Source organism: Durotheca rogersii (genome assembly GCF_024521655.1).
Source record: "Durotheca rogersii strain YMJ 92031201 chromosome Unknown GGS23scaffold_22, whole genome shotgun sequence".
In the NCBI taxonomy this organism is placed as follows: Eukaryota; Fungi; Ascomycota; class Sordariomycetes; order Xylariales; family Xylariaceae; genus Durotheca; species Durotheca rogersii.
Window position 1 is genome coordinate 559,979 of NW_026251253.1, and position 22,731 is coordinate 582,709.

Genomic DNA, 22,731 nt, shown 5'->3' on the forward strand with positions numbered 1-22,731 from the left:
GGGGGGTAACTGCTCCTGTGATGGGGCCAGCATTAGTCACTCACCTGCCTGCCTGCCTGCCTGCCTGGGTGCCTAGGTAAGCACCTGTGTCTGTGGGTGTCTAGGTACCTATCTCTGTCCGTATGCCCGGGGTATGCGGGGAGGAAGTAGTAGCAGTAGTAGCGGCACCGAGATATAGGCAAGGGTAATAAGGGAGTACGGGATAGGACCGGGAAAGCAGAGAGAAAGAAAAAAAGGGGGGGAGGGGAAGGGGGGGGTGTTAAGAGGAGGTGAGGAGGCGAGTAGGTCAGGGGGCAGCGCAGAGCCTAGGCTAGGTAGATACTCGTTCTCGCGGCCGCCAGAGCCCCCCTACGCCCAGGTCCTGGCGGGAGTAGTGATTTTAGCTTCTCCCGTCACTCTGGGCCGGACGCGCGAGGTCAGTATTAAAACCCCTGCGTCCTAGGGTGGTGTCCGGTTGCACACATACCTATACCAGGAACGTCTGCGAGGAATATATTTCTTATCTCCAATGCCCAAAAAACCGAAAAGCGAGGCACCGTCGTCGTCGTGACTGACTGACTGACTACTCTACATGTCTGCGGTATCGACTCGAATACTACGCCGACCGTCTTTCGCTGAGAAGTCCCCTGTAGTGACGCTCCTGCCTGCCAACCTGCCTAAACGCCATTCGGTTGATCACAAAAAATGAATTTTCTCTTTCCGTCCCCTGTTGTCCGTATCATGCTTCCGCGAACTCTCCGAGCGCAAGTGTGCCGTGTCCAGTTACAACAAATCTTGCCGAAACTTCGTCCCCTTTGCCATCTCCCCTCCCCCTATAAATCCTCATGCAATAGCCAATCATCCTGTCGTGATTACCAATAATATCGGCGATACCTCTAGGCCTCCTTCAAGAGGCTCTCTTAACGCGAACTGCCGTCCCTGGGCGGGTTGTAGCCGGGAGGAAACCCCGAATACTTGGGAATGCTCCGAAACGTCGCGCCGAAAGGGGTCTCGGCGTGATTACACGCGGCCATGTCGTCGGCCCCTTCGACTGTGGGCCGGAGATCGAACCGGTTGCCGCTCGTGCCCCCGGGTCCTTCGTTAGAATTGCTACCACCTACACGGTCTAAGTCGTCACCGGCATCCCGGTGGGAAGGGATATCGAAATCCCTGCCGAGAGTGCAAACCCTGCTATAGGTCCCGCCGAGAGTCCCGTCCTTGCGAGCGGTTGGAGCATTGAGGTCTCCTCCGTGCTGGGATACAGTTTGCGAATGGAGCTTAAGCTCTTCACCATCCTCAAGCAGTAGGAGCTTCTGTTTCCACCAACCGTCGTTGGCCGCGGAGGAGACGTAATTATAATTCGAGGGGAAGGCGTGCGGATAGAACTTTCGTGCCTCCTCTGGGGGGAGTGTGTCGATGATGTGGTCAAGGCTCTCAGGGGCTTCATTGCCGATATTTGCTGGAGTTCGTAAGGATGGCCAACCCCTGCTTTCTGGTACAGGGCTCGATCGTTCACCAATAGTATGCATGCGTCGCCGAAGCTGAAGGGGCTGGGGTGTGCGAGACGGTAGAGCGGATTGTTGGGCGCTGGCGATGACGTCATTAAGTTCGCGCAGCCGTTGCGCGTCCCTTCGCGAGGCATCGCTAGCCGGATCCAATCCAGAGGGACGGTACTGCCGCTGGCCAGGAGGACCTGCGGTTAGGGGTTGAGGTGCGCCTGGGCCCCTAGATAGGACGGCAAGACGACTCGCGGTCTCTCGAAAGCAGGGAGCGGCGGCAGTCTGATCATGAGTTCCCGAGAGCCGGGTGAAGTCGCCATACTCGTCGGCTCTATCCGACTGCGGCAGATGGGCCATAGCGGCAAACTCGGAGCGAGTGTCTCGGAGGCTGGCTGGGGGTCCGCCAACAGGGAGATCGGTTTCCTCTCTAGGATCAGGAGCCTGATTGGTCGCCGGGGCAAGAGGCTGACGGGCCTTCTCAAGCATCTTCTGGGCGGATTTCTGCATGGGATTTGGGTATGATGCCAAGTTGGTCAAACTCTTGGTTGTCATGTGTATCAAAGTGTTGCTGGTATCGTTGGGCTCTGTGATTTGGCGGTCTCGACCCTCGACAGGAAGATCGCCGGCGTCGAATGGGTTGGCGGGGAAGGTGGGTGGATTGGCTGCCTGAGGCTGCGTGTGTAGATACGGCTGATGGACGGGTAGTCGGGGTGACGAGGCGAGGATAGCTCGCTCTCGTTCTTGAATAGCAATGCGCTCCGCGAGAATAGGATGGTCGGGACTGACAGCACGGTCGAAATTCTGCTGCAGGGGCGAGTAGTGCTGGACAGTAGACGAGGGCCTGTCGCTATAGGGATGCATGAGAGCAGACTTCATAGCACGGCCACGGCGAACGGGAGGCTGAAGTGGTAGCGACTGGGGATTCCAGACAGAGCCCACAGTGGTGTATTGAGGTGCGGCCGAGCGTTGCGGCTGTGACTGCTCCGGGGGCGGATTGGTGGGATCCATGGTTACCATGTAACGAATTACGTGGGTAACCAACACGTAGGTTCAAGTTCGTCCCGAGCGAGGACCTCGGCGGATCGGTTAGTTTTATGTATGTGCGTGCGTCTGGGATGGTCCGATGTCAGGATGCGTATAGGAGGTAGATTCAGGGACCAGGGGGACGGTTGCTAGAGATGCGTCGGTGGTGGTGGGGAGGTTGGATAGAGGAGGGGGATAAGAAAACCAGCAGCGCCGAAGATCATGAAGAGCGGTATAGAGAGTGAATGAGGGTTGACGCACGAGTACGCGCCGGAGGGGGATGCCGGAGGGGGGGGGGGGGGGGGGGGTGAGTCGAGGGGTGAATAGGTGAGGGAGATGAAGATGAGTGAGGAGAGTCTGCGGGAGGAGAGTCTGAGGTGGACTGGGCAACGAGAGGAAGGTGAGGTAGGTAAGTGCCTACTTACTCACCTACCTGCCTACCTGCAGAGACACGCAGCCAGATCCGATAACGTATCCGAAGCATAGGCGCCGTCCGGGCAGGAGCTGTGGAGGGAGGGGAGGAGGTAGGTTGATTGCCCCTTCCTCTACTCGGCCGTGCTGTATTTCGCGGCCCGGACCAGGCGCCCTAGTCTCTTACGGGCCAATATTGGCTTCGGCTGCCATCCATGTTGCTAACCACCCACCCAAGTACCCGAGGCAGGGTCGCCCGTAGCCATGCCTCTACCTCTACGTGTCTCTGTCGGAGCCGGAGCGGTGAATATGGAGGCGACGAGGCATCACATCTGGATATCCTATTGTCGAGGCTAGCTCTTGGGTGCCGCCGTCTCTGCCTTAGGCACCTGCACCTAAGCCACAAGTATACATATACCTAGATGTAGGTACAGATACCTATATAGAGGGTAGACATCTAACCTTATACATGCCTGCCTGCCTACCTGATATCTTACGTAGGTACAGGTATATGGGAGGTATGTACAAGTATAGATGCTTTGGGCATGGACAACTCCTACCCTATATACCTGATATAATATGTGGCACTGCAGGTACCTCTACCTCCTCAAGATACCTCAGGTAGGTACCTCCCATGCACATGCAGATGTGGGCACGTAAGGTTCATACGCCCGTACTGTGCCAGGCGGTTGACGATGTAGGTACCTAGGTACTTTAGGTAGTGAATGCTAAAAGTGTGGAAGGCAAGAGGAAAGGTGGGTGCCTCGCTGTTGCGGAACAAGTCGCGGGAGGAGGTGGCGAAGGAAGGAAGGTAGGGGGGAGGTGTGGGCGGCGACAGAAGGGAAGCGGCAATGGCATAACGCGTACGTAGAGGAAGTCGGGATGCTACTCAGCACAGTACATACCTACCTGTAGGTAGGTAGCAGGGAGGAGGCAGGCATCTATCTATCTACCTACCTACGTGGACCGCGTCCGTCTCGCGACGTCGACGGCAGCCTGTTAGCCGCGTACGGCCCCGCCGCCTTCATAATACGCCCCGGCCGAAGGGAGGGAAAGATCTGGAGGGAGCTGACAGACCGAGATCTTCCCTCCCGCTTCCCCTGCTTCGTCCAGTGTCGCCAACTCTACAACTCCTCCTTTGATAAGACACAGGCCCAGCACAAACTCCCCGGCAAACTCCTAGCAAGCAACCGGGAAAGCGTCCAGCGAACCAATCCGACTTGTCCATTTCCCAGTTCTCGTTTGGCCGTTCCTCGATAGCTTCTCCGGTCCTCGCGCCTGGTTTGTCCCGAGCGGAATCGTCCTCCCCCACAAATCCAGCTCGGCCGATATTCACGTGTAGTTGTCGCACTTGCGGGGTTGATTAGGCGATGCAAAGCGCTCGGACAATCCCCCCGTGGGTGGTATGTATGGGGATCGGAGTCGTGGCTGGTGGTATAGCCATCCCGGCTGGGATATTCGTCCGCATTGGCACCCCACGATAGGACGACCGGCCGGACGCGAAGCATCTGGCAATGATTGAGCTTGCCAATCATCGCTAGATATACCTAGCCGTCTCTCCGGTGCTTCGCGTGCTATCGCCCTGTGTCGTTATGCATGGTGATAGGTAATGGGAAGCGCTCGTCTCAACGGTATGTAACTTATCCACAACCGTACCTGCTTGCGTCCTCGATGACGAAGCGTGAAGGCGTTTCTCGTCTGGACCCGTATGAGACCTGTCCGGTACTAAATAGAACCATTTAGAGTCAAGGTAATGGGCGAAGAAAGACAAAAGGGGGAGAGGGAGGGGGAGGGGGAGGGGGCGGACTGGTGTCGGCAGATAATGATTGTTCTCGCAGGCTATAGCCGCTCATCGCCTATCAAAACAAGCCGAGATGTTTTATGCGAGGCTCGGTAAGAATTAGGCATCTACCCACACCAGCGTTATGAACATCTTCCGAGCCCTGCCACGCTGATGATCGTCGTATCGTGGTTCGTCTCGACGCCGAGCCTGTTTCCAACATCGGTGGTTCTAACAACTGCTTCTAAGACCTACCTGGCGCCTTACGAAGCATAGCCATGTACGTGGGCATCGCTGAAACCGCACGGTACAAAGATGCAGTCTGGCGTTTGGGGCTTTCTGGAGTGTGATGCACGTGACGACTTGGATACCACTTCTCGGCCACACGAAGATCCCTAGTTAGGAGGAATGCATTTGAGTTGGAGTTTGCTCAAGTACGTTCACTGCGTAAACGACCGCTGACCACAGGATATAAGACTAGGCGCATTGCATGCCCACCAATCGTATTCAGACAGCCATGGTCGAGGCAACGCCGCTTACGAGAGCGGCGATGGAGAGCAACCTAGATGGACTATGACACACGGCCTGCGCCGGCGTTAGGCCTGATGAACGCCAGAGGTTGTCTGGCACATGGGCATAGCCTAATGGCGCACGTCATGCCTTGTTAGACATCGGTAGCGAATTGATTGCGAGACTGACGAGCAGCACTGAAGGTCAGACATCCAGCTGAGGCGGCCCGGGTGGCCCTTTTAGGCGGTCTAGGCCGACATACCTACGCTTGCTATTTAGGGAAACGCGCCCCGGGCCATAAGGCGGCTGGGGAGGCCTGAAGGCGCAGTTCTCTACATGCTCACCATGTAGGTACGGATTTCTTAAGGCGTGCGTGTTACGTGTGGCGGTGGAAGGTTGACGCCTACTCAGAGGTATCGCTCGTCGTAGGTATAGCTTAACTGCCTCGGCCTGCGGGGGACTGGCGGTGATAGGTCGCCAGGGGGTGTATCTGGCGGAAACACGGTCCAGCATCGGTCTTGTATGCAACGGATTACCCGTGAGTCTGTGTGAACCAGACAGGCTCTCTCTCTGCGCTTCGATGCAGAGATGGATTCTGCGGAAGAGATTGGCTGCGAGCAGCATTTGGAGACGGCGCATAGGATGCCGCACACCGGCCATCCTTGTCGAAGGACGCGGCACCACGCAACCTCCCGGAGCGCAGTTTGCTGCGCGCACAGCAGCTTCGAATCTTGATCCAGGCCCGGGTCTGGCGACCAGCACAGAGTACACCCCCAGAAATGGCCTTACTCATAGAGGATTCGAGCTGAACAAGTCCTGCGGAGTACCCAAACGTGCGGAGGAGCCGAAATCCCGGCTGCTTTGGACAAAATTATCTCGGAGGCATAGCATAACTGGCGTCATCATAGAGGATGGCACGATGTTGAGCCATAAAGTGGTGTGGAGTTATAGACGCACACGTCCAATGGGGAGAGGACGTATTCACATCCATCACTGATGCAAGAAGGGTCTGAGAACATTTTTTAAAGAACGGTAGGACCATTTATTTCATTTACATTTCGCCTTGGAGAGGAGAGAGAGGGGGATAGAGCGTTTTCTACCTCTCTCGCCTTCGGCCTAGCGATCAGTGTCGTCGAATCATCGAATGTTCTAGGGGAGGGGAGGGTAGATGTGGGATAGGGTACCGGGGGATGTGGGATATTTTCAATAGATGACCCCTTGGAGCCTGGTCTAGACTAGTTGGGACGGGTCATCCTACCATTCCCGTCTGTGGAGAGGGAACAGGGTGGTTCTTATTTGCCATCAGAGCCGAAGCACTTGGCACATTACCAGACTTAGTAAGACGTTTTTCCCTTATTTCTTGCAATCCCATACCTACCGGAGGGGGGAGACCAGAGGTTGAGGATACATTTCCTCCCCCCCCCCCCATTTTCCCTAATCCTTTCGACACTCACCCGAAGCCGAAGTCGAGGACACACGGAGCAACAGCGAGAAGCTTGGATTGCGTAGGGAGGTAACTCGACCTAAAGCCAAGACGCACTCGACCTGGGGATCTGCTGTGTTGCATGCTTGCGTCAATCTCGAAGCACAGCACGCGCCGCCCGTTGGTATCCTATTGGTGTAGGCCTCTTTGGGGGCTAGGGTACGGACCAGACAAGAAGAGAGAGAGGGACACCCCCCTTGGAGTTATACCCCCGTTACTTGGACCATCCATCAGCTCTCGCCCTGCTGAGAGGACAATAATAACACCGTCCGTTGAACCGCCGGTCTCGCCGCGCAGAACCTTCTCTCTCTTCTCTTCCTCGAAAACCTCCTTCGCAACCTCTCCCGTTTTCCCAGTCTCGCTGCGGCTTCTGGCTCACACGACACAGGACCATACAAATGGATTTCTCGCACACGTTCTACGGCGGAGCTAATCCCTACCACTTCATCGGGATCCCTCCCTTGACTCCGTCCCATTCCAACTCGGCCGCATCCGACGACTTCAACGCCAACAGCAACAGCACCAATAACAGCCACTCTCCCCATGTAAGTGCCTCTCGTGTCTCTGCTCTGTTCTATTCTACCGTAAAGCCGTATCAGGCGGCACAGCAGCGGCGGCGGCGCTGAACCTTCTTCCTCATCTAGGATGTTTATGAAAACTTCCAGAACAGTGATCACTTCCCGCCGAGCTATGATTCGTACGCTCAGTTCAATCAAGCCCCAGCCTTCCACGGGCCTCCCGGGCCGCCGACCCCGCCGACACACCCTCTGCACGGCCAGAATGGCCAGAACCAGCCTCAAGCGAACGGGGTCTCAGGTGTGAAGAATGGCTCCACTGACCTACTACCCATGGCAAAGCCGGACCCCGACGGAAGTCGGCAGACGGCGTCTAACTCGGACGAGGATGAATTGACACCCGCACAGTCCCGCCGGAAGGCTCAAAACCGGGCTGCGTGAGTGCCACCCCCCCTTCCCCTCTCGGCGGTACGGGCGCCGCCTTCGCTAACGCTCCTCACCGACTTCTAGCCAGCGCGCGTTCCGAGAACGCAAGGAACGCCACGTCAAGGACCTCGAGGCGAAGCTGGCGAGCCTAGAAGCAGCGCAGCACCAGACAGCCAGCGAGAACGAGAAGCTGAAACGTGATCTGCAGAAGATCAGCACCGAGAATGAGATCTTGCGTGCGACGTCGAATGTCCACGCCCAGAACGGTTCTGTGTCCCCGGCTGTGACGACGACTACAGGACCTATGCAGTACAACCCAACGGACTTCTACTCGGACCTTCTCCAAAACCACGCCAACAAGACCCCCAGCCACCGCATAGTGGAGTCGGATGGCGAGCGCCTCCTGGCTGCCGGCGCTACGTGGGATTACATCATCAACCACGAATTATTTAAGAAGGGCCTGGTCGACGTCGGGGACGTGAGCTTGCGACTGAAGTCCCAAGCCAAGTGTGACGGCCAAGGGCCCGTCTTCGAGGAACGTGTCATACTCCAGGCCATTGTGGAGAGTGTCGCAAGTGGGAGTGACGAGCTGTTATGAGTGGACGGATGACTGGAGTCGGCCCGAGAGACTAAGGTGTGACGAGATGACGACGTGGAACGGGAAGAGTCGAAGTCTCCTCTCGCACATCTAGGAGAGGGAGCGGTTACGGGAGGGGGGGTATGCTATCGCACCGCGGATTTCAACCAGAAGCGGATGGTTAAGGATCGACTCCTCTGCCACGACGAATGACTTAGCTTACGGGACACGAGTGGATGGGAACGTTTGCAACGACCGAAGGGCGATTCTGTAGAACCGACGCAACCGAGCCCTGATATCCCTTCACCTCGATGTCTATGTGCCGAGGAGGGGATGCGACGGTCGATCGGAGACGCAGCACAGGCGCCGGGCGGGGGACAAAACGGGCAGGCGATATACTAAAGGGAGGGGGGCTATCAATACTTGACGTACGGATCATGGGTGGAGTTTGCTATTTTTTTTCCCACCCCGATTACTTCTGGCCAAGGATGATAATGACACTGCTACTATACCTATCTATGGCATACAGAAGGAGGCGGCTCGAAAACCAGGACGAGTTTCAGGCTGGGACGGAACGGACATTCGCATTTTGTCCTTCTGCTCCTGCTCTCGTTCTTGGCCTCGGAGGGGAGGGCTGCGTTCTACGGTTTCTAGCTCAGGACCTGGTTTGTATAGGCGATCTCTCTTTATCCGTACGGTATTTGGGGCCATATACCACAACAAGATATGGACGGGTTGTTTTTTCGTGTTCCTCTCGCTTGGGGGGGAAAGTGACCTGGAGTGAGCGTGTGGGCCTGGTGAACCCGTTGCAGTCGGCCGAGCTTTTTTGGGGTCCCCCCCCCCCCCCCTTTTTTTTTTTGCCATGGGACCTGGGCTACGCGTGTATGTATTCGACTTATCTTGGTTAGGTATGGCCCAAGGTTGGCGCTTTTCTCTTGCACCAAACCCCACACGATACGGAAAAATCTGAGAAAAATTGCAACGCCTCTTCGGGCCGTGCTGCGCTGTACTGTTCCCGGGTTGCCTGTCTAGGTACGTGTCTAGCCGCACGTTAGAGCGCGAGGTTGCTACGTAGTAGGTAGGTAGGTAGGTAGGTGGGTAGGACTGGACCGAGTACTCGACCGTCCCGCCGCGGTGGTCGTAGGGAGGCGGAGTGGGGTGGAGTGGAGTGGAGGAGCTTTAGGGGCTGGCTGATTTTTCAGGAGTTAGGTGAGAAGAGAGGGGGGGGTAGGGAGGAGAGGAGGAGTAAGGAGTGAAGGGGGGGCGGATGGGGTAGTATGGGGTATGGGGTATGGGGGGGGGGAAGGAGAAGGGGGCAAAGATGGAGAGAGAAAGAAAGAGAGACAGTAAGAGAGGAAGAGAAAAAGGGGAGACGGGAGGAGAGAGAGAGATGGGGAGGGGGAGGGGGAGAATGCAGGTAGGCAGCATAGCAGCTGGTGGCGAGGAGCAGCAGCGCGAGGCGAGACAGGAAAAGACGAATAGCAGCAGCCGTAATTAATCACACTACCTAGCACTAGCCAGCACCCAGCGCTAACCCGGGGCGGCGGAGAGCGAAGACGGCGCGCGCTTGGCGGGGTCCGCTCCCTGGACCGGGCGGCGGGCGGGCGGGCTTACTTTTAAGGCCTTTTCGGGGGAGCGTGTCGAGAGAGAGACGCCCGTCGCGGCCCCGCGCGAACGGGTCTGCCTGCTAGCTGCCTAGGCAGCTCTACCTTGCCTCGCGCCGCGTGTGTGGTGCGGAGGCAGCCGTCGCGACTTGTCCACACAGCCGCGCACATACGAGCCCGCACCTAGCGAGGCGCCTTTCGCCGCCGCCGCTAGCGTCACAGAGCGGGGGAAGAGGAGAGTGGGGGGGGGGGGGGGGGGTGGCACGAGGACGCCGCAAGGCGCGCCGCGCCCACGGGTTCTGCGCCGTGGCGGCGGCGAGGGCAGGGTGAGCTACCTGAGTAAAAAGTAGTGCGCGTCGGCCAGTCGGCGAGTCAGTCGGGCAGCCGGTGTGGGCGGATAGGCGGGTCAGGCAGACGCCGGCACGCTTGGGTAGCTGAGCGGCAGAGGCGAGAGAGAGAGGCCCCTCGCCCTCGCGCCGTTCTCCCCTCGCAGGTCCCGTCCGCCGCTCATTTCGTCTGCTGCGCGCCACTCCGTGCCACTTCGTTGTCAGACGAGGGGGGGCGAAAGGGGGGAGCGGGGGCCCGACGAGAGAGCAAGGCGAGCAGTATAGCGCGAGCAAGAGATAGGAATAGGGCACAGATGGGGGAACACGGGAACAAGAGGAAAAGGAGGGAAGACGCAGCAGAAGAAAACGTCATCGTCATTAGGGAAAATCATCGCCTATCTGCTGTCTTGCTGGTGCCGACGGGTACGGGCATATATTACCCTGCCCTGCCCTACCCTATCCTATCCCACTCAGCGCAGCACCGTCTTCGCCATGTACCGCACCCCCTCCTCGACCCGCCTCCTTCATAGTCCTGTAGGTATATTTCAATTACTTCCGCCGGCCAGCTCGTCCGTCTGTCCGTCTGTCCGTCGACCGATCGACTATTACGTGGTTGGTATAGCGATACACATTTGCTCCTCCATGGTTGACGCCTAGCCGAAAAGAAAGAGGAAAAAAAAAACAGAGCAGAAGACGAGAAAGGTGTCTTGTAAAGGATGGCGAGCCTCCCTCGCTCGTCTCTCCTTTTCTCCAGGTCCCTTACCAGCTTCCTCTCTTTTCCTCATATTCTTTCTTCCGTGTTTCGTTATCCTGTCTTCTCCTCTTCACCTTAATTTACCTTAGCCTTCTCCCCTTTTTCCTTGCCATTCCCGTTGGCCTGCCCTCCCTCGACGTACGGGTGCTTAATGGTGAGGCACCAGATGTCGAGGTAGTCGCAGATGGTAACGATGACGTCGACGACGAAGGACCCGTACACGCCGGCTGCCGCGCCGAGCAGGCAGAATAGGAAGGCGACCTGGTACACGCCGTCGCCGAGCGCGCTAGGCCACCCCGACGCCCACCCGACGCGCGACCGCAGCACGGGCCCGAGAGAGTCGAGCACACCCCACGCTAGTGGCAGCCCCAAGATGTTATCGTAGGGGAAGGGCAGGTGCACGAGGTGCGCAGTGATGATACGCCCGACGCTGTAGGCGTTAACGAGCCCGGCGAACAGCGTGAATGGCACGAGGTGCTGCGTCCGGATCGTCGGCTGCAAGTACAGGTAGGCGACGACGAGGGCCCAGGTGCCGAAGAAGGGCAGGAGGCCAAGCAGCGCCCAGCGGCTGCGGTCTCCGCGGGCGCGCCGCGCGCGGATCACATTACGTGCGCTCTCGATCGTGTTGAATACAAGCACGATGCTGCCGACGATCATATGCCACTGCGTGAAGGTGAGGCCCTGCAGGACTGGTGGTAGCGCGTCGAGGCCTGGGAGCTGCGACAGGCCGAGCGTTGAGAGCATCGGCTGTTGCCAGAAGGAGGCGCCGCCGAGGAAGCCGGTCAGCGCATACACCGACACGAGGATTAGGATGCCCTCGACGGGCCCGTTGACGACGCCCAGCGTCAGGGTCTTGGTGTGGTACTCTTCCCAGGTCTGCACATAAAACGTTTGGAGCGCTGTTCCAGGTTGTCAGTTTGTTAGCCAGCCTGCCTCACTATCACTGCAGGCGGATCGGGGCAGGGTAAGAAGAAAACTCCACGGATTTTCCGTCTGGGTGGTGGTGCTGTAGGGTCCTTACATGAGAAGAGAGTTGCGACTGTGTACCAACTCTGCCCCATATTCTGCGACCCAGCGAAGATGAGGACCTCGAGGGAGGTGTTGAGAGCGTCGACGCCATGATCGAATAGCTCCCCGAGGGGACCACTCTGCCGGGTTCGTCGGCTGGGAGGGGGTTAAATCACACGTTAGCCTTCAGTGGGTGGATACTAAAACTCAGAAGATGGCATATATATGTCGGCAGGAACAGTAGCAGGAAAGTCACGTACGCTTGTGTCCCGTCGACGGCGTCAAAGGTCTGGTAGAGGAACAGACCGGCGGCCCACGAGTAGTACACCCAAGGGGGACAGTCCTGGTCCAGAGTAGGGTTGTACCAGAGCAGGGTGAGAAAGTTGGCGACGACGAACATGAACCCGGTCAGGGTGATGAGGTTCGGGGCCATGGACATGGGGAAGCACTTGATGACGACATTGGTGTAGAAGGGCTTGAGGATGTACTTGGACGTCAGCGAGTGGTCGACACCCGAATACTTGTACGCCTTGAGGTTCGGCAAGTATTCCTGCCGCACGTACACCATCGTGACGACACAACACGACGATGGCTCCCTTGCCGGCGTAGTCAGTGATGTAGTGCGCGAACGAAGTCGGCTGTGTGGAGACAAGTTGCCGTTGCTGACTGAGGTTTCGCGAGGGCGACGAAGACTAGAAAGACTGGCAACACGTCGCGAGTTGCCGAGTGGCCCGGCTGCTGGGCAGGCAGGCTGTACGCAGAACACCGGCGGCAGAGGGACGGAATGGGTGGGCGGATGGATGAACGAACGAAGCAGCCGCTAACCGATCAAGAATCCGGGTGGCCCGATCTAAGTGGGCACGACACAGACGTATGTGCACGCGGAATGATCCTATCGCGAAAGGAATTGATTCACCCGACCGTTGCGTCGTCAGTGAATGGCGAAGGGAAAGGAGAGAGGTTGAGCAGTGAAATAAAAGCACTAAACGGGTAGAGGGAAAATCGAATAGAAAAAAAAAGACTATTCAATTGATGGTTCAAGTCTGGGGTAAGGGCAACTTTGCTAGACCAGCTTTGCCTCGACTGGACACACGTCATAAACTCCCTAATGCATACCTGAGTTTGTCTAGGAGCTTATCGGGCCTGTCCCAGCCCGCGATCCGACCGCAAGTGGGAAGGTCGGACCCGACATGTGAAAAGGACAGCTAAACTGTATATGTAAGTATGCATATAAACCCATACATCCATTCGTAAACCACCCACAACATACTTAGCATACGTATGTGCTTCGCGGCTGGTCCGCTTCCTGTGATCCCATGATACCAGTCGGCAAACAACCAGTATGCGAATATTTAGGAAGACTGAACGGTCGATCAATTAGGCGAGCTAACTAGAAGCTTAGGATAACGCAATTGATATTTAGGTGTCGTGCGCTCACGGCTCGGATCCATGTTTATCCAGAGATCCACACATATACCCATACACGCATATGCATGTGTATATACATTCTACATATGTGCATATATACGCACACAGTTCTGACGAGCAGAGAGCTAAGGATCCGCGGCGACGCAGGTTGGGATGGGAGAGCGAGGAACCCCGGAAAGGCCCACACACCCGGTAGGAGGTAATACTGGCGCTGTAGGTATATATGCTGGTCTTATTTCCTACCGGACTCGGCTCGCCTTTGTTGGCTGCTCCGGCACTCTACCGACCCTCTCCCCACCCTCAGTTCATTCTTTGCTCGTCTATCGACAACGGAGGGACGAGAAGGGGAGGCGGGAGGCGGGAGGCGGGGGAATGAGATATTTCGGAGCCTTACCTAATCTTCTACCACCCGCCTTCTAGGGTACTTGATTGATCATCAGGTCAAACCCCCCAATCTCTAACAGTATGCATAGCACACCCACCTACACCCTGCCTTCGAAAACCTAAGGGATGAGGACCAGCATTTGCTGGTCGTGGTTTTTTTGGGGGGGCAGAAAACGCCTTCCGAACCCCATTATCATTATGCCACAGACGCTACCACGATCGCCGCCACGCCCTCCTCCTCGCTCCGCACCGTGATCTTGGTGGTAACCCCCGACTTCGACGAGTACGCCATCCTGACGGTGGCCACCACCCGTCCACCGTTGACTGTCTTGCCCAAGAGCTTGAGCTGGTGTGTCGTCTGGTTGACCGGCACGTCGGTGCCTTCTAGCGGCTGCAGCGATAATGTCTTGGTAAGTTGCTCCGTAGCATCTAGCAGCGATACAATGTTAGCCAGGTCGACTCGGGTGCTGAGATTATATCTCTCGGGTGGGCAAGGGGAGAGGGGGGGTGTTGAAAACACGTACCTGCAATACTACTTAAGCCAGAAAGCTGCATCGTCTCCTCGGCCTCTTCGCCTGAAGCGCCCACCTGCTCCCATACGTGGTTGAAGTTGCCCGCGAAAGTCGGGATCACGTAGTCGCTGCCCGCTAGGTCGAAGTCCGCCACCTCATACTCGTCGTCGTATCCGTTCTCTTCCGGTCGGTCGGTCATCGGGTCGATCTCCTTGCTCGTAAACTTGAGTATATTCGAGAAGGACGTTGTGGGCAGCGATCCCTCGCCGTTGATTTTCTTGAACGCTACGTAGATCTTTCCGGGCTCGTCGGTGGGGAGGGTCTCGGCCTGGATGATAAAAACTTCTTCGAGCTCCTCGTCGTCCGAGGGCGTCGCGACGACGGACACGTTCTCGAGCACCGTGGCGGGGAGAGTATTCTTGACTTCGTACTGGAGCACGATGTGCTCTTTGAAGATATGCTTCACGACCGATACCACATACTCCGTCTCGGCTTCGGTCAGCTCCACAACCGGGGACGACTTGAGCACGCCGCCAAACTCCTTCATCTCCGGGATGGACATCAGTTCCTGGGCATACTTCTGCGCAGCAGCTGCCGCTGTGGCCTGTGCCTCTGCGCCGGTTGGCGCCGCCTTTGTGGGTCCTGCCTTCGGTGGCTTCAGAGATGGCGTGGTGGCCGTGAGTTTCTTCGTCCGGTCTTCGGCGTCCGCCTGTTCACGGGTGACCACTGGGATCTTGCTGATGTCGAAAGGAGTTTCGAAAGCCGACTTGTCGTCCGAAGTTACGTACATGACAAGCTGGTGCTCAAAATATGGCAGAGAGAACATGTTTTCTACTCATCTGGTTAGCCCGTCGGGGGTTACCGATTGGATGGATGGGATGGGATTGGGTCATGTACGTACCATTCTTAATGAAACGTTCGCCGAGGTCATCTTCTTCGTGCATCAACCTGAGGTTAAGTGCGGCGCGGTCACGTACTTCATCGTCTACATCGTCTAAGCACCGAGTTAATAGAACATCGACACTGCGCTTGACTTCTGGGTCCTTCTGGCCAACACCGAACTTCGCCAGGGCGGTGACCGCCGCCGCCCTGACAATCGCGTTCTCCAAGACGACACGGTTGTAGATATACCGGATATACTTGGTAGGCTGGGAAGTCTTGGGGCCTTCGAGACCCAGCAGATGCAGGATACGAACAGCCAACTTAGTAAACTCGCAATCCTCGATGAACTCGCAGAGGTGAGCGAGAGCATCTTCCTTGGAATCCGGTACGAACTTGATGAGGTCAAACATGCTCTCCACGACGGCCCTCTTAAACTCGTAGCCACCTTCATCGCGTAGGATACCACTGAGGAAAGCAAGCATGCCGGCTTGCTTGCTCGGGAACTTGAGACACAAGGTTCGGATGGCCTCGACGATGGTGATCTTGAACTCGTCCGTGATCTCGGACATGAATCCGGAGATTTGCTTCATCAGGCGGTCCACGCTAGCCTCGTTGCCCGTCTTGAGGAGGGTGGTGATGGCGAAGGTCGCGATGGATCGGTTGCTGTTCGAGATGAGCGCCTCGATATCGGGGTTGCACACGTTAACAGCTTGCGGCTTGAAGGACGCGAAGTTATGTAAGATTCGAAGGGCGGCAAATTTGGTGACGGCCCTTGGCGAAGTGAGGAATAGCTGCAGCACATGGACAGCCTGAGTGACCTCGGCATCCGTGACATCCCGCATGTCACATATCGCCTTGGCAGCCTCGAAGTTGACCATCTCGCTCTTGTGCCTCAACCACCCGTCTAGAAGCTGCATCATGGGTTTCCTAAGGGATTGGTCCTCCTCGGCCAACTGCGCAGCCAGTCTGACCAGCATCACTATCGCGGCCGGGCTCTTGACTGCGCCAGCAGCGCCGAACTGCTGTACCATCTTGACGAGAGCCATCCTGTCGTGGGACCGCATCTGGTACAGGAGGCCGATGGCGTGGTATTGGGTCATGGTGGAGTTGTTGACGGGGAGCGAGGCGGAAGACGACGAGAAGCCGAGGGAGAAGCCGCCGGACGACTTCGTCGAGGCGGCAGCCTCCTGGGTTTCGGACTGCCATCGCCGAACGACATCTTTAGCGATAGGGAGGAGGTGGTAGGAGGACACGAGTGCGGCAGAAGATACTGAGGGATTCTTATCGACAATGGCCGTTTTCATCACACGCTCGATAGATTGTACGGTCGTCGCCTGCACGGTGTCAGTAAGGAGGGGGGAGTAGAGCGGGCTGGAATGTTCGCCGGGCTCACATCGATAATGCGACAGAGGGCCCGTATGGCATTCGGCCGGTAAATCGCGTCTGTGCTGCCGCCGGTATCCTTCATTATAGTGCTTGTGACCATGATAATATCCTCGGCCGAGTGGGCGATCTCCTTGATCACTAAGTGAACCATCTGTCGCAAGCTGGCATCTTTGTTCTGGAATAGCTTCGAGATGCCGAAGAAAAGGGTGGTGGCTTCGTTCGTCGGGAACTTCTCGCCGGTATATAGGAGGAGGGCGATCTTGGTCAGGAGGATGCGGCATCTTCGCGGCTGGATAGGAGAATTGTTGAATAGCCGGGCTTCATTCCGCACCGTTTAGCTACTCAAGGACAACTACTAGAGAGGACACAGCACGGTGGGGGCGACAATGCCGCGGAATTTCGAGGGAGAATTGCGCGGGCACCTACCTTCTTGGAAGACTTGAGTACGGTCTACCTTGACCAAGCCGAGATCGGCATCTTCATCTTTCTTGCCGTAGCTCATGGTGGGTGGTGAGTCGGCTGATCTGGAGGTGAAAGTTGAAGATGTCACGATCTTAGGAGCAGTTCGGTTCGCACATAGATAATAAATTGAGGCCAGCACATTTCCCTTGTCTAGCCCTGTACGTGAGAAGCGTTGTTACGGGGACGTCAGCCACCATCACGTGATCCGATCTCTCAAGCCGCATTTTACCTCTATAACCTTATGTCATATGCTCCGTAGATGCAATGCACCCCCTGAAAATGCGTCCCATTCTACACCGAGCATTGAATATATTACCTAAGATCAATACCTATATGTTGCGACGTTAGATTTGGTCTTTTTTACTCTTACTATATTCTGTCTTCTTCTTAAGCTCACATGTGCCGTTTAGTGTCCTCTCGGGATGGTGCTCGTGAGCTTCATCACGTTCTCTGCGTATCCTTCGGCGCCACCATACTTGGCTAGGATTTGCTGCACGTTGACGGACGAAGACTCGCATGTCCTCTTCCTGCCTATTAAGCCCGTATTCCTCGTACTTGGTATCCTCAGCATCTCCGTCTCTACCTCCCAACCGCAGTCTGTTGCGATGCCTTTCACCCATTCCACGAGCGACGAGTACGCTGACCGCGATGTGTTCTGCACCCTTGGCGCTGGCGCTCTGAACCTGGCGCCAGATAGGTCATGGCTGCAACACGGTATGACGATGAATGGGCAATCCGACACCGTTGCTAGTATCGGTGTCCACGGTGTTAGCTCGTCCGCATGGTTAGAGATGATGAAAGTCCCTTGTGGAAATAAACCATCGTGAAGGATATCCGGGCTATCTAGACCGCTGGCACTCTGCGCGTCTGCGTCCGTATTTGGATGTTGGTTGAGGACGGATGGGAGTAGGACGTGCTGCCGGAGGCTCCGTTTACACCCAGATACGTCGTCCTCGCAGGGGGTAGAGTAATTCTCCCACGACTTGCGTTCCCGCGCGTCAAAACCCCATCCCGAGTAGCCCTCCGCTTGGAGGATGTAGACGAGGAGTCCATTGCCACACCCGATGTCGACAAAGCCGGGGAAAGGTGAATCTCGGTACATCTGAGCCCAAAGCTCGATAAGAAAGGCTGCGATACACAAGTCTTCAAATACATGCTTTGAAGGGTCCGTGACCTCGACCCAACTCTTGATCAACTGTCGGGCATAGCTCTGCTTCAGGCGAGTATACGTTGTCTGGAGAGAGATTTGGGGGATGATGGTGTCATGGTGAACCCGCTTGACATACCCTGCCTTAGTCCCTTCTCCGTGCTTGTGGAGCATCGCTAGGAGGTTGAGACCTGTTCTCGTCAACTTCGGTGGGCGGTCTACATCGTCAAAAAAGTGATAGTGTATGGAGACGGTGCCTTCATCGGTCTCGGTGCTCCGTTCGTGAAGAAACGCGATGCCTCGCACCGCGGGATGGTAGAAGGGCATACCAGCCGGGGAGGAGACGTGAGGCTTGTAAACCACCATAGATCTCTCCACGCCGCCCGGCCCGTTACCATGGTAAACCAGACAGGTCTGGTCTAAGGGTTGGTCCCTTACGGTATTTCTTGGGATAAGCTTTCGTACCAGGGCCTTATCCAGGTGCATGCCCTTGAAAGAGAGAATGATGGCAACTGTTGGCTGAGCAGCGGTGGGTTCGACGGACGCCTGCCGGCTTAGGTCACGCTCCACCAATATGTCGGCCCGGAACAGCCAACTGGAATTGATATTCGGGTTGCGGATGAAATTCATCATTACCTTAAGGAAAATTTGGGAATCGAACCCACAGCTCTTCCTGAAGAGAGGCGTCCATCTAGCACCGGATGTGTCTTCTACCAGGCAGGGGGAACCTTCGACAAACTCTTCCGCCTCGAATACCATTTCCGGATATAAGTCACGATGGACGGGTAGTCTTGAATTGCCCCTTTTTTTATAGATAGAGCAGTTAGATGTTGGCATAAAAGGATGGCATAACGTGACCACGCCAGAAGGCAGCCGAATCGGGAGGCACGCAGACACGGGCTGAGATAGACCCGCAGGTTTCGCTAGCGGTCAACGCCGAGGCCGATGAGGCGGTGTTCTAGCAAGCTAGGGCCCAGGCGGAGACCCATGCAGGGGGAGAAGTTCAGTCGGTATGTACGTATGTATGCAAGTAGAGAGGTAGGTATGTAGGTGTAATATGTATGAAGAGTACCTGGGCGGTCGGTGCAGGAGCAGGCACGACAACCTGGAACGAGAAATCCAGCCAGAACGGACCTTGGATGTGTTGATCCGCGGGGGTAACCACAGTCGAATGGAGGTGTTGGAGATTCGTCAGGCGGCGGGATGATGGGAGTTGGGATTGAACAATTTGCCCCGGAAATGGGGAATTGGAGATTACCAAAGTGGTGATTGTCTGGGTTAGGATTTGCAGGAGGCGAAAGTGGAATGCGTATGCGCGTGCCGAGTTTTCCCGTCTCGCTGGTATGAAGGCATACGCGTGCGAGCATCTTAAATGTATACCTTGGATACCTGTATACACGTAGGTATAACACCGATATACTCATACCTATACATCTACGCATCTACGCGTATATGTGCATACTCGATAGGATAGCATCGGACGCGGCAAGGCGGGTTATGACATACCTGCCTCTAGCTAGTAGAGGTAAAAAAAATAAAAATAAAAATAAAAAAAGGTCGGACCGGCATTTACAACTCCTCAGATGACCCTTAAGAGAAGGCAAAAAGGGGGGAGGGGGGGAGGTGGAAGCGCCTTTCGCCCACTTCGCAGATTGTGCCATCAAAGACGACGTAGGAATTGCCTGATGGAGGCCGCCACCTCCCACGGGATGTCACGAAGCTTCTATCATTAGCAGGGTACACTGCGCTACCTGCGCGGATGGGGTTGGCCCCGTTAGGTTAGTGATGTGGGCGCCCCTCGAGGTATACGCCATGTACCTGGTCCGATAAGGCGGGCGGCGTGTCATCAACAAAGAGTACACGTGGATACACGCGGCGCCCACAACAACCCACCAGCACGTATGGGATATTTCCGCGTGCCGCGTACCGGCCATGTATCGACACCGTCCCCGCTGGCTGGCCCCTAGAAGAATGGCCTGGGCAGCTGGATTATGCGATTCACAGTTGCCCCTCCGATTCAAGACCTGGGCTGCCACACCACCTGCGGTCTTTCTCCCGGTCCGCTCTCTTCCTCCCATCCTCCTACAAATATCCATCGATTCCACCCACCGACACATCACCACCACCCCTTCAACTACGCCCGTACCCTTTTCCAGCATCGACAGTGCATTTTTTCCTATCCACCAACCAACCCGCTATCCTTCCTTTCATCTAGCGAGGCCACTGCTATACACAGTCGTCGGTCGCTTCACCCCGGGTCTACCCAAACAAAACCCTTTCCCCTAAGTCACCCCGTAAACTCGAGTTTATGTCAATCGAAAACCTCAAGACCTATGGTACGTGCAATACCCGCGTCGTCGAGATGCCGTCACAGCCGTCACGGCCCCGATGCGTGCCACCCTCTGCGAGATGATTTTTCATCTGGCGAGCGGTGGCTCCGTCAACACCTGCTTCCATCTCGCGACGGAGCGATGGTGGTCATTTCGTTTTCGCCGCTCCTATCCCTTGCCATCTACACGTAACCCGTCTGACGATACATATCCTGACGCGTACGCTAATCTATTCGATGGAACAGACCCCTTCGCCGAAGCCGATGAGGATACAGGTGAAACCAAGCAGGCCCAGAATTACATCCATATCCGCATTCAGCGTACGTTCCCCCTCACCAAACCAACCAACCCCCTCACCGACAGCCTCACGTGTGGGCGATCTGCGCTCGACGCGGCACTTTTTTCGCCCCTCGCACACCCAACTCGCCCCCAACCACCATATTTTGCGTGACCTCAAAACCATTCGTGCTGACGTGTGCCACCAGAGCGGAATGGTCGTAAAACCTTGACCACTGTCCAGGGTCTCCCCAAGAAATTCGACCAGAAGAAAATCCTTAAGGTCATCAAGAAGAAGTTCGGTATGTCACTATGTCCCTGCTGGGTGCTGCGCCGCACCGCGCCGCACCGCATTCCCCTCTTCCGGGATGACGAGGGCTAACCGGATCCGTTTCCTTCCGGGACCAACAGCCTGCAATGGCACCATTGTCAACGACACCGAGATGGGCGAGGTGATCCAGCTGCAGGGCGACCAGCGCAAGGATGTGCAGGAGTTCCTCGTCGACAAGAAGGAGGGTCTAGAGCTGGATCCCAAGACCATTAAGGTCCACGGTTTCTAATGCCGACCATGTCTGGGGACCGTCTGTAACGCCTACCTATCGATCACGAGCCACAATTGAGATGGTCAACCCTAGGTGCTGAAGGAGCGGGGCCGCTACGCGAGGACTCCTCGCTAGCGGTCCTCTACCACGTGCCAAGGGCTGCACCATTGATCGAGGCGTTTGCGGAGTGGTTACGACATGATACCCCCTTTTGTCGAGTAGTCGAGGCTTCTGGTATTCGAAATCAGTTGGACGAGGCGAGGGCTGAGGCTGAGTCTGGCATGAGGAGGGTGGCGAGGAGAATGAGGAGGACGATAAGGTCGCTGGTTTTCGCGCAGAGATGTGGTATGAATGACATGGACATGCAATACTCTCGTTCCCCTGCTCTGCAGTAATGCCATTACATATTACTCATCGGCATACCCGCCCGAAAAATCAATGCTCGTATTGCCAAAGACGGCGTCGATAGACACCGCGTGGAGGAACAGCTACCTAGACTCTCTCCGGTAGCGGGAGCTCTTACCAGTGGAGCCGGTCGTGATTACTTATTAGCAGTAGTGATCAAGTAGTCAGCAATTACTTTTCAGTCGCTCATTTACATGCAAATGCACTATGTGATAGTGTGTGCCCTTGATAATCTTTTCTCGTCGTCATGCCTTTTAGCTAGTTCTCGCTTTTCCACATTTAACGATGTTCGCGTGACCGTGAAGGTGTTGTTTCCCTCCTCTCCACACCTCGGATAGACGTTTCGCGCGTCCGCCTGCACAACCCCTCCCCTCTCCCCAGCTTCCTATCGAGGACAAGACGCCCTCTCGCGACACAATCGCATTGTGATTGATCGATTGTCAGCCCCTCTGATCCGCTCCTTTACGATTCCTCGATGCTGATCTCCGCATGCACGCACGCACGTGGGGTCTACCGCACAGCCCGGCAATCTCGAACGAGGTAACGGGGTAACTATCTGGCTGGCTTGGGTTGCGTCACCTCGCCACGCCGGAAACTCTCCGTTTTTGAAAGTTTAATAAAGTTAATTTTCTGAAACTCGTATTTCTCTCACCTGGCAATACAGAGAGGGGTGTGAAAGAAAAAGAAAGAAAAAAACTTAGCAAGGCGACCGGGACCGGGATCGGGAAGAAGTCTCCGAGGAGGCGGGAAGTAAAAAAAGAGAGATAGGGAGAGGGAAAGAGAAAGAGAAAGACGCAACGCGCAATGTCCCCGGACCGACACCGCCCGCCGACGGCGGCGACGACGGCATCCCTGCCGCCGGAGCCGGCGCCCTTCGCGGCGCGCAAGCGGCGCATCGTCGCGCAGCTGGCGGCGGGGGGCGAGGGGGGCGGCGGGGCGGCGGCGTACGCGGACGCGTCGCCCAAGGGCAGCGTGGACGAGGGGGTGCGGGCGCTGATCGCGCGGGTCAACGGGGTGCCGGGGCTCGCGACGACGAGCAGCTGCGCGGGGCGGGCGTGCGTGTTTGTCGAGGGGCGGAAGAG

The 22,731-nt window shown here is 56.4% G+C and overlaps 7 protein-coding genes across 7 annotated transcripts; 2 read left to right on the forward strand and 5 right to left on the reverse strand.

Moving 5' to 3' along the window:
• Window positions 1-238: 238 nt before the first annotated feature.
• Window positions 239-2,788, reverse strand: GGS23DRAFT_580127 (uncharacterized protein). The gene is made up of 2 exons (XM_051517106.1): window positions 467-2,788; window positions 239-397 (listed from the first exon to the last, which is right to left on the reverse strand). The coding sequence occupies exon 1, from the start codon at window positions 2,493-2,495 to the stop codon at window positions 900-902; it is 1,596 nt and encodes a 531-aa protein (XP_051369461.1). The 5' UTR covers window positions 2,496-2,788; the 3' UTR covers window positions 239-397; window positions 467-899.
• A 3,609-nt stretch (window positions 2,789-6,397) lies between these two features.
• On the forward strand, window positions 6,398-8,369 carry GGS23DRAFT_223840 (uncharacterized protein). Its single transcript, XM_051511992.1, has 4 exons — window positions 6,398-6,539; window positions 7,074-7,230; window positions 7,330-7,637; window positions 7,711-8,369. Exons 2-4 carry the CDS (start codon window positions 7,084-7,086, stop codon window positions 8,222-8,224), a joined length of 969 nt encoding a protein of 322 aa, XP_051369462.1. The 5' UTR covers window positions 6,398-6,539; window positions 7,074-7,083; the 3' UTR covers window positions 8,225-8,369.
• Window positions 8,370-10,812: 2,443 nt separating this feature from the next.
• On the reverse strand, window positions 10,813-12,571 carry GGS23DRAFT_224047 (Choline/ethanolaminephosphotransferase). The gene is made up of 3 exons (XM_051511993.1): window positions 12,156-12,571; window positions 11,909-12,051; window positions 10,813-11,786 (listed from the first exon to the last, which is right to left on the reverse strand). Exons 1-3 carry the CDS (start codon window positions 12,461-12,463, stop codon window positions 10,963-10,965), a joined length of 1,275 nt encoding a protein of 424 aa, XP_051369463.1. The 5' UTR covers window positions 12,464-12,571; the 3' UTR covers window positions 10,813-10,962.
• Window positions 12,572-13,274: 703 nt separating this feature from the next.
• Window positions 13,275-17,096, reverse strand: GGS23DRAFT_580146 (Coatomer, gamma subunit). Its single transcript, XM_051517107.1, has 5 exons — window positions 16,914-17,096; window positions 16,495-16,805; window positions 15,121-16,435; window positions 14,232-15,050; window positions 13,275-14,136 (listed from the first exon to the last, which is right to left on the reverse strand). The coding sequence occupies exons 1-5, from the start codon at window positions 16,987-16,989 to the stop codon at window positions 13,904-13,906; spliced, it is 2,754 nt and encodes a 917-aa protein (XP_051369464.1). The 5' UTR covers window positions 16,990-17,096; the 3' UTR covers window positions 13,275-13,903.
• GGS23DRAFT_580147 (DUF1613-domain-containing protein) lies at window positions 17,082-19,674 on the reverse strand. The gene has a single exon (XM_051517108.1). It carries the CDS (start codon window positions 18,931-18,933, stop codon window positions 17,356-17,358), a length of 1,578 nt encoding a protein of 525 aa, XP_051369465.1. The 5' UTR covers window positions 18,934-19,674; the 3' UTR covers window positions 17,082-17,355.
• A 452-nt stretch (window positions 19,675-20,126) lies between these two features.
• Window positions 20,127-21,838, forward strand: GGS23DRAFT_580152 (anaphase-promoting complex subunit Apc5). The gene is made up of 4 exons (XM_051517109.1): window positions 20,127-20,432; window positions 20,672-20,746; window positions 20,912-21,004; window positions 21,114-21,838. The coding sequence occupies exons 1-4, from the start codon at window positions 20,405-20,407 to the stop codon at window positions 21,260-21,262; spliced, it is 345 nt and encodes a 114-aa protein (XP_051369466.1). The 5' UTR covers window positions 20,127-20,404; the 3' UTR covers window positions 21,263-21,838.
• On the reverse strand, window positions 21,833-22,560 carry GGS23DRAFT_580156 (uncharacterized protein). The gene has a single exon (XM_051517110.1). It carries the CDS (start codon window positions 22,543-22,545, stop codon window positions 22,225-22,227), a length of 321 nt encoding a protein of 106 aa, XP_051369467.1. The 5' UTR covers window positions 22,546-22,560; the 3' UTR covers window positions 21,833-22,224.
• Between the last annotated feature and the right edge of the window lie 171 nt (window positions 22,561-22,731).

Bases quoted from the DNA above. Each gene is read 5' to 3' on its own strand.
- GGS23DRAFT_580127 (XM_051517106.1), bottom strand. From the start codon at position 2,495: ATGGTAACCATGGATCCCACCAATCCGCCCCCGGAGCAGTCACAGCCG.
- GGS23DRAFT_223840 (XM_051511992.1), top strand. From the start codon at position 7,084: ATGGATTTCTCGCACACGTTCTACGGCGGAGCTAATCCCTACCACTTC. The intron at 7,231-7,329 runs GTAAGTGCCTCT...TTCCTCATCTAG, and splicing joins ATAACAGCCACTCTCCCCAT to GATGTTTATGAAAACTTCCA. The intron at 7,638-7,710 runs GTGAGTGCCACC...ACCGACTTCTAG, and splicing joins AAGGCTCAAAACCGGGCTGC to CCAGCGCGCGTTCCGAGAAC.
- GGS23DRAFT_224047 (XM_051511993.1), bottom strand. From the start codon at position 12,463: ATGGTGTACGTGCGGCAGGAATACTTGCCGAACCTCAAGGCGTACAAG. The intron at 12,052-12,155 runs GTACGTGACTTT...ACCCCCTCCCAG, and splicing joins GCCGTCGACGGGACACAAGC to CCGACGAACCCGGCAGAGTG. The intron at 11,787-11,908 runs GTAAGGACCCTA...AACCTGGAACAG, and splicing joins AGTCGCAACTCTCTTCTCAT to CGCTCCAAACGTTTTATGTG.
- GGS23DRAFT_580146 (XM_051517107.1), bottom strand. From the start codon at position 16,989: ATGAGCTACGGCAAGAAAGATGAAGATGCCGATCTCGGCTTGGTCAAG. The intron at 15,051-15,120 runs GTACGTACATGA...CCAGATGAGTAG, and splicing joins CGAACGTTTCATTAAGAATG to AAAACATGTTCTCTCTGCCA. The intron at 14,137-14,231 runs GTACGTGTTTTC...TATCGCTGCTAG, and splicing joins TGGCTTAAGTAGTATTGCAG to ATGCTACGGAGCAACTTACC.
- GGS23DRAFT_580147 (XM_051517108.1), bottom strand. From the start codon at position 18,933: ATGCCAACATCTAACTGCTCTATCTATAAAAAAAGGGGCAATTCAAGA.
- GGS23DRAFT_580152 (XM_051517109.1), top strand. From the start codon at position 20,405: ATGTCAATCGAAAACCTCAAGACCTATG. The intron at 20,433-20,671 runs GTACGTGCAATA...TCGATGGAACAG, and splicing joins CGAAAACCTCAAGACCTATG to ACCCCTTCGCCGAAGCCGAT. The intron at 20,747-20,911 runs GTACGTTCCCCC...GTGTGCCACCAG, and splicing joins CATCCATATCCGCATTCAGC to AGCGGAATGGTCGTAAAACC.
- GGS23DRAFT_580156 (XM_051517110.1), bottom strand. From the start codon at position 22,545: ATGCGCCGCTTGCGCGCCGCGAAGGGCGCCGGCTCCGGCGGCAGGGAT.